Genomic DNA, 14,419 nt, shown 5'->3' with positions numbered 1-14,419 from the left:
CAAATTTGTAGGTAGGCTTTCCATGCTTTTTAAAAAATATACCGATTTTTTCAAAACCACCCCCACGCTCGGCTTTTGTCCAGTTTATTTTCACCCCTGGGGTATATAAAAGTTCCATAATTCATTCAAATTTCCAAATATGGGCATGCAGTTGGTGTGTACAGATGCAGTAAAGGTGTTTAAAGTTTAAACAAGATGAAATTAGTATTCTTTTACAGACATTTATTTTTTACAAATTGTATCTATGGAAGAGCGCCATGAAATGTAAGTGATTTCAGCTAAGTAAAAATTGGGTCGGTTAAAAACAACGTGTCATAAAATTCAAAATAGTATCATTTAAGTTATATTTTAAACTTAGTTTTTATAGAAACACTATATTCAGCAAAAATACCAAGAAATAGACAGATTTACCGTTTACTTTTTAAAATAAAAATAAAAATGCAACATGCATCATTCGTATTTTCAGCAGTAAATTACCCAATTTAGCCATAACGTTGTTTTAATTTTAAAAATTGAAGGATGTGCATAAAATTTTCAACATATTTAACAATAAACATAGCTTATATGCTATATTAAATCAAATACGTTAGAAAAGAAATAAAACGCGTCGCAAAAAGTATGCAATGTCGGCAGGATATGAACCTGCGCGGGGAAGATCCCAAGGATTTCTAGTCCATCGCCTTAACCACTCGACCAAGATAACTTCACATCAGTGCAACCTTAAATTAGATATCCACAGGTAAAAAGGCTCGTCGATCTTTGAAGAAATCGCGAAATCGTATTTTTCAAATGATAATTGGATCAAAGTCAATATTTATAGTGAAAATAATGTATTCTAAATGAATTACGTAAACACATATCAAAATTCGAAGTTTGAAAAAAATAAAATGCATCTCTCGGAAATAACCGATCATTGAAGATCGGCAATGATCGTAAAATAAATCGCGGGAAATCATTGAGGGTGCGCTACCTTAATTAGAGCAGGGACCTATACAAGTTTGTATAGGTCCATGATTAGAGACAAATAACTTGATGATATAAGTGAAATCTCTAAAAAGGGGAAATAACTCTTTAAAGGGGAGATAAATTGTCAAATGGGAGAGATAAATTAGTCAAATGGGGGTAATTATTTGTTAAAAAGCGGAGGTTAATCTGGTAAATAGGGTGCACAACTCTATTAAAAAGAGGTGATCAAATTGTCAAATAGGGGCTGATAAATATGTCCATTATTAAGGGGATCTAACTCTGTATGTAAGGGACTCTGTAGAAAAGGGGAGACAACTTTGTTAAAAAGGGGAGATTACTCTGTTATAAAGAGGAGATGACTCTTTAAAAAGGGGGAGATAACACTCAAAGGGGGAGATAACTCTTTAGAAAATGAAGAGACAAATCTGTTTAAAAGGGGAGACAACTCTTCTAAAAGTGGATGTAACTCTGTAACATATGGAAGAGAACATTGTTAAAAATGGGAGACACATGCGCATAATTCGGGGAGATAACTCTGTAAAAAGGGGGAGACAACTCTTTAGAAAGGCTCGATAATAATTTTTCAAACAGGGGCTGATTAATATGTCAAATAGGGGTCTAACTTTGTTAACTATTTAACAACTCTGTTTAAATGGGAGAGAGATCTGTAAAAGAACGATTACTGTGTAAAAGAAGGAGAGATAACTCTGTAAAAAAGGGAGAGACAACTCTTTTTAAGAAGAAAGAATAAAACGGAGATAACTCGATAAAAAGGGGCAGATAACTCTGTAAAAGGGGGGGATAAATATGTCTAACAAGGGAAATAATTTGTTAAAAAGGAAAATAAAACTCTGTAAAGTTGGGGAGAAAACTCTGATAAAAGGGGAGACAATTTGTAAAATATGGGAAATAACTCTTTAAAAAAAGAGGAAACATCTCTGAGACATCTCTGGGGAGATTTTTTTAATATGGATAATAACTCTTTAAAATATAGGAGATAATCAGTTAAATATGGGAGAAAATGCTTAATAAAGGGAGATCATTCTTTAAAAAGCGGAGATAACTCTTTAAAAAGGGGGGTAAATTCGTCAAATAGGGGATATTACAAACCTGTCAAATAATTAAATATAATTTAATATTTATTAAATATATTTTTAAAGGGGAGGAAAATCTGCTGATAAATATGTCAAATAGGGGATATCACTATGTAAAGTAGGGGAGAGAACTCTGAAAAAAAGGGCGACAATAAGCAAAATATGGAAGACATTAAACGGGGAGATTTATTTTTAATATAGGAGATAACTCAGTTAAATATGGGAGAAAATGCTTCTAAAAGAGAGACAACTCTTTAAAAAGGGGAGGATTCATTTCTCAATTAAGGGATATAACTCTGTAAAATAGGCGAGAGAACTCTTTGAAAATGGAGGATATCTATGTAAAAAAAGGGGTAGGCAACTCTTAATAAAGGGGAGATAAATCTGTTAAGAAGGGGAGATAACTCTGTAAAATAGGAAGATAAATCTGTTTAACAGGGAGATATCTCTGTAAAAATGGGGAGTCAGCTTCATAAAAAAGAGGAGAGAACTCTAAAAAAAGTGGAGACCACTCTATATAACTTTGTATAAAGAGGACAACTCCATTAAAAAGGGGGTGATTACTATGTAAAACACGGAAGAGAACTGTCTGAAACAAGACAGTTAAGATATGAGAGAAAAATCTATTAAAAGTGGAAATAACTCTGTTAAATATAAGGGATATTATTCTGTAAAATAGGGAAGACAACTCTGTGAAGAAGGGGAGGTAGCTGTGTAAAAAAGGGAGACAACTCTTTAAAAAGGCTGAGAGAACTATCTAACATATGGGATCTAACTCAGTTAAATATGGGATAAAAATCTCCCCCAAAATAGAGCAACCTGTTCTTACATTTTGTTTCGAACCACCTTTTGACCAGATTGCAGCCTTAAAAATAGTCTAAAGTACATGTTTTTTTGCAAAAAATATGCAGTTTTGTATGCCCAATATGTGAGCTGGCAATGCATATTGATCACCTGGTGCAGTTTGAAGGCCCCCATGACATTCAATACTAGAATATGTCATTGTCGGCTGGTAATTAAAGGGGCTCCAACAGAGTGCTTTCAAGATTTTACATTTCATTGGTGTGAAACAACCAGTTATTGGAAGCTGATTGATTTTTACAAATTAAAGTGGCTTTGATCTCACATTTTGACTAATTTATTTATTGTCTTGGATGAAATTAGATTTTTTGGCAATGAAATTGACATTTTAAGGGTGATTAAAAGAAATACACAAAAAAAACATCAAAATTGCTTAGAGTGAAAATATCTAACAAAATCATTCTTTCCTCACCCCACATAAGCCCCACGGGCATATTTATTTGGTTTGTTTTGGTATTTAGTCGCGGGTATAGAAATCACCAGCTTAAAATCTTAAAGGTACATTATAGCTTTTAGATGCTCTTCGGACTGAAAACACCCGCGTTTGAAAATATGGAGCAGAATGGCCAAAAGGACAGATAATTACACCAGCCAAACTTAATACATTGGTGCAATATGCATGCGCATGTAATAATATGCAAGAACAAACACATTTTAATCAGAATAAATTTCTCTTATAGGTTACAGTATACTAAATACTTTTGGAGCTGTACCTTCTAAAAAATGGAAGGTCATTTATTTGAAGACACAATTCCTCTATGCCTTGCCATGACTTTATTTTTGCATATTTCTGTGTGCATGTGGTAGGGTAAACATTGTTGTATACTACAAATTCAGTGTTTTGCTTTTAGGTTGGAGACTACATGAGACTTTGACAGATGGCGGGAAACTATCATAAACTGGAGATAAGCCGTTAAAAAGATGGGCTAAAAACAGTGACCGTTGACACGCGTCGTGTTCTTTTTTACATACTACATGACGTATCTTTTTTATTGTTTAAATCAATTCGGCTTGGATGATGACCAATCACCAGAAGTATAAATAATAATAATGTCGTCGACGTCGCCAAGTAACAACGTCATATACAATTAAGGATTCTATAGAACAATATCACATATCTCCCAAAATTTAAAACAATTTCCTACACAAATTCAATGTAAAAGCAATAACTTAAACCAAAAAATAAAGTCAAACTTTTGCGCATAGAGACCCCCCATAACCATACCTTTTCTTAAAGAGCATTCCAAGCCGCAATGATTTAAACAATAAAAAGATAGGTCATACGTTATGCAAGAAAGAGCTCGACGCGAATCAACGGTCACTGTTTGACGGCCATCTATTTACCGGCTACGTACCAGTGGAAAAGCGTTACCCGCCATCTGTCAAAGTCTCGTGTAGTCTCCAACCTTCAAGCAAAAGAGTGAATTTCTGTTAAACAATGTTTTCCCTACCACATGCACCAAGACACATTCTAAAATAAAGAAATGGCAAGTGCCCCTACAGAGGATTGTGTCTTTTTATAAATGATGTTCATGTTTTTAGAGAGTATTGCACTCCAAAATTATTTAGTATATTGTAACCTTATGAGGTTGTAGGGAGTTCGATTTCAATCGCGATGTAAACTTCCGGATGTCGTGTCAAAACATCAGTCAAAACAAATTATTCGGTAGAATCTTGCGTTATGGCAGATAACGCGAAGAAGGAAAAGATAGCTGCTGCTAGAAAGAAAGTATGGGTTTGAATCATTGTTTGTAACAAATTACCGTATAATTAACTTATGGTATTGCTTGGCCGGTGTACTCATAAGTCGTGGGTAATGTTCATAAAGTTGCTATATTACAAATATTTATATAAATTATATGCCTATGAATCATTATAAACATTATTATTAACCTTTGGTTATTATATTTGTTGCGTTTTTCAAATGTTAATCGTCTGTAATAATAATAAATAATCGATTGTGTTGATGGTGTCAAACCGCCTTCTGTTCTTGGTAACAATATACTAAATATTTTCCCTATATAATTCAATGTAAAAGCCACAACTTTAAGCAAAAATAATTGCAGCACTTTGCACATAGAGACCCCCATAACGGTACCTTTTCTTCAAGGGCATTTTAAGATGAATTGATATAAGCAATAACAAAGATATGTCATGTATAAACCGAGAAAGAACTTTACGTCAAATACAAATTGACTGTTTTTGCATCTTCTTCTTTCCGACCGTTTTCTAGTGGAAGGAAACTATTTTCAGTGCATTTTTTTACAATAGTATGTGACTTGATCATATTTCAGGGATTTAACACCTTATCATGCCCTATCACTATCGCCAAAAGATAAAACCAGAACAAGAGTCTAAAGTGTAAAACTACCTTCAAGTAAACTATGATATTTTTTTAGAGAGTACAGCCCTACATGACTCAATTATTAAGCATAATTTAACCTCTTGAAAACAGGTTCTTGTTGAGGCGTGCATTCTGATTGGCTAATGATGAGCCAATCAGAATGCACGCCTCAACAAGAACCTGTTTTCAAGAGGTTACAATAAAATGTAAAGATTTGCATACCTATCAATAAACTTTAAACTGACATTGCAGGGGAGGTTAATTTCTTGTGATAAAATGTCAACAGACAATGTAGCATGTCTATCTGTAGCATCGGCCCTCTAAATGAATACAGTACAGTCCACGCGGAACAAACATATTTCGCGATCAGCTGAGTCAAGGCGCCACGAGTTGATGCCGAGTCGGCCGTTGAAGCCGCGATAGTATGAGGCGGCGCGTCTCATTTCGCAGCCATGCTTTGCATCTGTCCCCCTAGGAAAGCCGTGATATGACGCCGAGTCGAGGCACATTATAAAAAAAATCTTTTAAAAATGATTAGTTAGTCAATAAATTTTAAAAGAACAATTATAATAATATTTAAAATCATAATTAATTTAATGTGCGTGGATTCAAAATATAGTTAATAGAAAAGCATGTTGTTTTGTTTTTAGTGATGGCATTCCCGTTTCTAAAGAAATTGCTGTAATCCTGATAGAAATAATTATTATTTTAAAAGAATGCAAATTTAAAAAAAATCAAATTTATAAAGACAAAACACGATTATCAAGGGCATGTATTAATTAAATTGCAATAATCAATTATCATTGTCATTTTTTTGATCGGCTTAAGTACTTTAAGTTACTTTGTGTGTGTTTATTGCGCCGTATAATTATTATCTTTATATTGAACGATCAACAAACATTTTTGTTTTGGGTTTTATTTGTAGGACAACATGTATTAGCATATAAGCATATTTAATGTGCCTGGCCAAGTAAGTTTGTTTCCCGCCCCTAGTGTATGTATTACTTCAAGGTCACGTAAGTATGTACAATTGTTTTCCCTTTCATATCAAGACATCAAGGAGACCAGGCAGCTGTTTTCGCACCTGCATGTGGTCAAGGCTCCAGCAGATGGTGGATTTATAATTGCATGTTGTTTTTGCTATTATATTTTAGCAGAGACAATTAGCAGTTTGAAACCACATCAATAATCAAGACTTAATTGTTGTTTTGTTAATTGTCAGCTTATTATAACTATTGTTTGAATATGCGTATATAAACTCGTTTCATTATGTTCATATAATACAGTTGATATCGCTACTTATTACCTGATGATCCCGTATATTCCAGTTTTAAAGCAAATTCTGGTAAATATTTACAATAAAAGTGCTCAAGAATTTCAAGAAACACAAACATTTTGCCATTTTTCTTAAGTATCAAATACATTTTAGCATTTGTTACTATTAAATGATGTGATGAAATAACGTCCGATCGGGGCGAGTTTTTTCCCACTGAACATGCATAAATCGCCTGACGTGAAGCTCATGTTTTTATACAACACAAAATACACCCACACTTTCCATGCGACGTTCTACATGTCTGCATATTTTTCGCGCGCTTTTTAGCTCACCCGATTGCTCAGGTGAGCTTTTGTGACCGGTCTTTGTCCGTCGTATGACTGTCCGTCCGTCCGTAAACATTTGCTCGTAAACACTCTAGAGGCCACATTTCTTGTCCCATCTTCATGAAACCTTGTAAACACTCTAGAAGTCACAATTTTTGCTCAATCATTATGAAAGTTGGTCAAAACATTGGTTCAATTGATGTCTCGGACGAGTTCGAAAATGGTCGAGATCGGTGAAAAAACATGGCCGCCAGTGGGCGGGGCATTTTTCTCTTTATGTATTTAGTGGCAGTTTTCCCTATTTGGCTATAGAGAAACCTTGTAAACACTCTTGAAGTCACAATTTTTGCCCAATCATCATGAAAGTTGGTCAAAACATTGGTTTTATTGATATCTCGGACGAGTTTGAAAATGGTCGGGATCAGTGAAAAAACATGGCCACCAGTGGGCGGGGCATTTTTCTCTATATGTATATAGTGAAAACATGTGAACACAGTAGAAGTCACATTTTTGGCCCAATTTTCATAAAATTTGCTCAGAACATTTGTTTCCTTGATAAGAGAGTTGAGTTCAAAAATTGTTCCGGTCAGTTGAATAACATGGCTGCTGGAAGGGGGGCAGTTTTCTCATTATCCCCCCCCCTTTCGAAGAGGAAGGGGTATATTGTTTTGCTCATGTTGGTCCCTCTGTCCACCAGATGGTTTCCGGATGATAACTCAAGAGCGCTTATGCCAAGGATCATGAAACTTCATAGGTACATTGATCATGACTCGCAGATAACCCCTATTGATTTTCAGGTCACTAGGTCAAAGGTCAAGGTCACGATGACCAGAAATAGTAAAATGGTTTCCGGATGATAACTCAAGAACGCTTATGCCTAGGATCATGAACTTCATAGATACATTGATCATGACTCGCAAATGACCCCTATTGATTTTCAGGTCACTAGGTCAAAGGTCAAGGTCACGGTGACCCAAAGCAGTAAAATGGTTTCCGGATGATAACTCAAGAACGCTTATGCCTAGGATCATGAAACTTCATAGATACATTGATCATGACTCGCAGATAACCCCTATTGATTTTCAGGTCACTAGGTCAAAGATCAAGGTAACGATGACCCAAAATAGTAAAATGTTTTCCGGATGATAACTCGAGAACGTTTTGCCTAGGATCATGAAACTTCGTATGTACATTGATCATGACTCGAAGATGATCCCTATCGATTTTCAGGTCACTAGGTCAAAGGTCAAGGTCACGGTGACCTGAAATAGTAAAATGGTTTCTGGATGATAACTCAAGAACGCTTATGCCTAGGATCATGAAACTTCATAGGTACCAGGGCTTTCCTTAGACCTCAAATCTCAAGAGTCAAGGACTTTTGTGACCATATTTTCAAGAGTCAAAATCAAACTTCTAAGAGTCCTAATAATAACGCAGGAGAGTCAATGATTTTTTGCAATTTAAGCAAATTACTGAGATATAATATATAAAAAGCAACAAATTAAAAGATATGTTAACATTTATTTCTTACATTGTACTGTCACTACAACACTATGCATTTTAACACAATATCTCAATGATTAATAAATACAAAACATGTATTCTAATACAACATTTACTTCATGTATACAGCAGAGTAATATGTCATAATATGCTCTAAACAACATCTCAAAGAGTAATATGTCATATCTTGTCTTACACAACATCTCAGAGAGCAATATGTCATATGTCCTACAAAACATCTCAAAGATTACATACAAAATATGTATTCTAATACAACATTTACTTCATGTATACAGCAAAACAATATGTCATATGTCCTACAAACTAACAATTATTTGAGCAAATAAATAAATCATTCATGCATTTAAAGAGTGATCTCAAATGGGTGCCCTAGTAAAGAAAAGGTAACAACACACACAACTAGCATAAAACCAGCAAACTATCACTTTCTTCTCTTGCACATGTCCTGAAACCTGCGCAGCACATTCTAGGATGGAATAACAGATTCTGGGATCCAATAACTTTGTTTGACCGTTTCGCGTGGCTATTAAATTAAGAATGAAATACAAAATGTTAAAAAAATACATTTCCGCTGGCTATCACAAAAAAAAACATACGGGTGGCACCTTAAAACAACAGCCTATATAAATTGGTAAACTATAAAAGGAAATTATTTCTACTCACCGATAAAGGTGCCTCCGTTTTTAATCCCATCAAAAATTTCGACACCCTTTAATTATTTCATGTGCCATCTTCACTGAAGACGTGCGACAAACACGCCGTTTTCTATGCCTTCTCAAACGGTCAATTATTACACCTACATGTATTTTGTAATCAATTAGCACATGCAAAAATTGTCACTTTGCCACAAGGTCAGTTATATCGGATATAGTTATTTTTAGCAACTTTGATGCAAAGCGTGTAATTTGAAGTTGTAGACAGTTCATATGACAGCATAACTTTTGCGCGCCTTTGAATTGAGCAAACATGAAGTAAAACAGTGATGGGTGCATTCAGCTTTGGAAATACATTCAGACATACCTTGGAAATATCTCAAAATATGCTTTACATTGTACTGTGGATATGGATGTTATTATTTTATATTGAATACTATTAAAACTGAAGCGGATGAGTCCATTCTGTTTTGGTGGGTTTATAGTTCTTCTTAAATACTATGAGTACATACGTACAGCTCAGAGGGTCAATACCTGGGAGTTGGATTATTACAACTAGGTGGGTTTAATACACGTCCTTTCCGCAAACAGCTGATGACAAACGCTATGATAAATAATGGAAAGTTAATACACGCGTCATCGAACCAGCAGTGTTTTAATTGGTCAATATTACATTTCTCAATTAACATAACTCCGCCTACTGGGTGGACTTGTGCTTCGATGATTGGAAACGGGCGTTAACGATTAGCGTCTACTAAATGAGATACTCCGCCCTGAGCCAATTATCGCATAGTCTTAACAACTTTTAATTTTGTTGACGCAAGTCGGTATATTCCCCCGGGTCAAATGTGACGCATGACATAATTTTCTCAAGAGTCAAAAAGGGGTCTTCTGTAATTTTCAAGCGTCAAAACCCGGGAGCTCGGGTCAAAGGAAAGCCCTGGGTACAATGATCATGACTCGCAGATGACCCCTATTGATTTTCAGGTCACTAGGTCAAAGGTCAAGGTCACCGTGACCTGACATAGTAAAATGGTTTCTGGATGATAACACAAGAACGCTTATGCTTAGGTTCATGAAACTTCATAGGTATATTGATCATGACTCGCAGATGACCCCTATTGATTAACAGGTCAAAGGTCAAGTTCACAGTGCCAAAAAACGTATTCACACAATGGCTGTCAAGGTCACGGTGACTCAACTTAGAAAAATGGTTTCCGGATGATAACTTAAGAATGCTTACGCCTAGGATCATGAAACTTCATAGGTACATTGATCATGACTCGCAGATGAAATAATGATGAAACTTGACCAGGATGTTTGTCTGGACAATATCTAGGTCATGTTTGACATTTGGTAAAGAATAAATGAACCGACTCCTCTCAGGTGAGCGAACTAGGGCCATCTTGGCCCTCTTGTTTTACAAAATAACGCTTTCAGATATTTAGCAGATTTTTTGTAAGTGGGTCTATCTATATGACTTACAGATGAAGTGTTAGTTTCCTTCTGGTCTGTTGATTTTTGGCAAAGTTATGGGTCTTGGACTTAAAAATGTTCTATAATTATCGTTTTCCAGAGAGTTTTTTACAAAACACTTTCAGATATTAAGCTAATATTTGTTGTGTGTGTCTACTTAAATGACTTACAGATGAAGTGTGAGTTGTGTTTTGTGCATTGATATTTGGCATAGTTATGGGCCTTGGACTTGGAAATGCTCTCAATAATAACTGCTTTCCTGAGGTTTTGTTTGCAACTCTTTAAGATATTTAGCTGATTTTTGGTGTGTGTGAGTTTACCTACATGTACATTGTACATAACTTACAGATGAAGTGTGAGTTTTCTTCTGGTCCATTGATTTTGTTGCCAAGTTATGGGCCTTGGAAATAAAAGAATTCAGTTTTCCGGGGTATTTTAATGAAACACATTCAGATATTTAGCTAATTTTGTGTATGATTGTTTACCTATTTGACTTACAGATGAGGTATGTGTTTCATTCCGGTCCATTTATTTTTGGCCAAGTTACGGGCCATGAACTTTAATGTTTTCTGTATAATAACTGTTTATGCCCCTGGATCAAAAGATCGTGGTATATTGTTTTTGGCCTGTCTGTCATTGTATGTGTCTGTGTGTGTGTCCCAAGACTTTAACCTTCATCATAACTTTTGCAATATTAAACATAGCAACTTGATATTTGTCATGCATGAGTACCTCATGGAGCTGCACATTTTGGGTGGTGAAAGGTCAAGGTCATCCTTCAAGGTCAAAGGTCAAATATATGTGTCACAAAACTTTAACCTTCTTCATCACTTTTGCAATATTGAACGTAGCAACTTGATATTTGGCATGCATGTGTATCTCATGGAGCTGCACATTTTGAGAAGTGAAAGGTCAAGGTCAACATCATCCTTCAAGGTCAAAGGTCAATAAAAAATTTCAAAACTTTTACCAAAACTTTAACCTTTTTCATAACTTTCGCAATATTGAACGTACATTGTAGCAACTTGATATTTGGCATGCATGTGTATCTCATATAGCGGCACATTTTGAGTGGTGAAAGGTCAAGGTCAAAGTCATTTTTCAAGGTAAAAGGTCAATAAAAAAATCTAAACTTTAACCAATACTTTAACCTTCTTCATAACTTTTGCAATATTGAACATAGCAACTTGATATTTGGCATGCATGTGTACCTCATGGAGCTGCACATTTTGAGTGGTAAAAGGTCAAGGTCATCCTTCAAGGTCAAAGGTCAACAAAAAAATAAAAACTTTAACAAAAACTTTAACCTCCTTAATAACTTTTCCAGTCAAGGTCAAGGTCATCCTTCAATGCCAATTTTCAAATATATGGCTTCATTTATTTAGTAACATTGTCTTTTCTCTGACACATCTAACTTTAACCAAAACTTTAACCTTCTTCATAACTTTAACCTTCTTCATAACTTAAACCTGCTTCATAATTTTTCCAATATTGTATGTAGCAACTTGATATTTGGCATGAATGTGTATCTCATGGAGCTGCACATTTTGATTGGTGAAAGGTCAAGGTCGTCCTTGAAGGTCAAAGGTCAAATATATGGCTTCATTAATTTAGTAACATTGTCTTTTCTCTGACGCATCTAACTTTAATAAAAACTTTAACCTTCTTCATAACTTTTCCAGTCAAGGTCATCCTTCAAGGTCAAATTTCAAATATATGGCTTCATTATGCCCCCGGATCGAATGATCGGGGGTATATTGTTTTTGTTATGCCCCCGGATGGAATGATCGGGGGTATATTGTTTTTGGCCTGTCTGTCATCGTTTGTGTGTGTGTCCCAAAACTTGAACCAAAACTTTAACCTTGGTCATAACATTTTCAATATTGAAGATAGCAATTTGATATTTTGTATGCATGTGTATCTCATGGAGCTGCACATTTTGAGTGGTGAGAGGTCAACGTCAAGGTCAAAGGTAAAAAAATATTCAAAGCCGCACATTAGCGGGCAGTTCTCTTTAATAATTGTTTTTGAGAGTTTTTTTACAGAACTCTTTAATATATTTAGCTGATTTTTATGCCCCCGGATCGAATGATCAGGGGCAGGGATCATATTTTTTCGGTTTTGTCGGTCCTAAACCGATTGGTGTCATGAAAGATTGATTGAAAATCCCAAAGAGTCGGTCCGATTCTGTTTGCTAAAATTCCCATGTCATGAAATCGATTACGCAGTGCACATGCTAGCATACCCTAATTACATTCTTATCTCGAAGGTGTGATAAACCATTCACTGCAGTCTCTAAAACGGTCAGGACCAGTATATTGCTCGTCAGCCGACTAGTATCAGCGTATGACCCCAAACAACGAACGCGGTTGTGTATTAGTCAAGCGTGAATAACCCAGTGTCAATATCAATCAATAATTTCACTGGCTTATACCTAGCACACTAATCGGTCCGTAATGTGTGCTCGTCCACGATAAAATCGTTGACAGTTACTTCGGAGATTAAAACCTCGATGTTATCCTCGTGGAAATTGTGCAATTCATGCATGATACAGTCAGTAAACTTTCATATAAACAAAAAAGAAAATTGGATATTCTGCAATAATTGTGGGCGGACCTTATACACTGAAAGCACGCGCTGTTACTAAACAAAACATGCCGATACATTTTCCACCAGCGTAATAATCCGGCAATAAATGAATGAAAGTTGCGGTTTTGATTGACAGAACAGTCAAAAGTTATTTTTATGGGCGGAACTTAACATAAAATAGTACACAAGAAAAATAATATACATTGTATAAATCTTTAGTAAAAATCGTGTTAGATGAAGTCAGATAAAACAGTTACCGAAACAACAATGAAAAAGCTAATGATAAAACCAATTGAGAAAACTCGTATGTTCCATTTAAAAAAAATGCTTAAGGCAATTTAACTTGTACATTATTATACCCTCTTCATGAATGGCAAAATCAATGGTATATATTTTAACGTAATTTGTCATAATTTCGGATAAACATTTTCGGACACTTTTTCCCCCATTTAAATCCAGACCGATTGATGTTGCTGGAAAATATGATCCCTGATCGGGGGTATATTGTTTTTGGCCTGTCTGTCATTGTATATGTCTGTGTGTGTGTCCAACTAACTTTAATCAAAACTTAAACCTTGGTCATAATTTTTGCAATATTGATGATAGCAACTTGATATTGGGCATTCATGTGTATCTCATGGAGCTGCACATTTTGAGTGGTGAAAGGTCAAGGCCATCCATCAAGGTCAAAGGTTTAAAAAAATCAAAGCGGTACATTAGGGGGCATTGTGCTTCTGACAAACACATCTCTTGTTTTTATGTGAGTCTACTAACAGATGAAGTGTGAGTTTTGTTCTGGATCATTTATTTTTGTGTTGACAGCCCTGAACGAAGTAATAGACCATAACTTCGTCTTAAATGTTTTCAATTCGGATATAGCTGCTGTTTGGCTTCAAAGTGCAGTAAGGGGGATTGTGTTTCACAAACACAGCGCTTGTTTAATTTGATAGGAACTTTGTGAGATTGCATATCTTGATAATATGTAGGCCAAGTTCAAAGGTCAAGAGTTGTTCAAAACTAGGTCACCAGGTCAAAAGAACTGTTTCCATTCTAGAAGCAAGATTTAAAAACACTGTATTATGTGAAGTTCTAATAAGACATCAACTGGGAATAAATTGTGTTTTTTCAACTGTGAATAAAATGCAGTTTTACGTGTTGTATTTATTTAGTTTGACAAATTATAATTAAAATAGATACTTGCATATATAATAGCTTCATTTAAATTGATTTTACTACAAAACTGGATTTTTATGTCCCCCACTATAGTAGTGGGGGACATATTGTTTTTGCCCTGTCTGTTGGTTGGTCTG

The 14,419-nt window shown here is 35.3% G+C and overlaps 1 protein-coding gene across 5 annotated transcripts in view; it reads left to right on the top strand.

Moving 5' to 3' along the window:
• Positions 1–4,482: 4,482 nt before the first annotated feature.
• LOC127844102 (golgin subfamily A member 2-like) overlaps positions 4,483–14,419 on the top strand; it is a 137,894-nt gene continuing 127,957 nt past the window's right edge. For all 5 annotated transcript variants that reach the window (XR_008032563.1, XM_052374087.1, XM_052374091.1 and 2 more), the window contains exon 1: positions 4,483–4,650. Coding sequence is in view for 4 of the 5 variants with exons in the window: in XM_052374087.1 (XP_052230047.1) it covers positions 4,603–4,650 (48 nt within the window). In the remaining variant the exon portion in view is untranslated. The remainder of the gene's footprint in view (positions 4,651–14,419) is intronic.

Source organism: Dreissena polymorpha, chromosome 9 (genome assembly GCF_020536995.1).
Source record: "Dreissena polymorpha isolate Duluth1 chromosome 9, UMN_Dpol_1.0, whole genome shotgun sequence".
Lineage (NCBI taxonomy): Eukaryota > Metazoa > Mollusca > Bivalvia > Myida > Dreissenidae > Dreissena > Dreissena polymorpha.
This window is presented reverse-complemented; position numbering and strand designations above follow the sequence as displayed.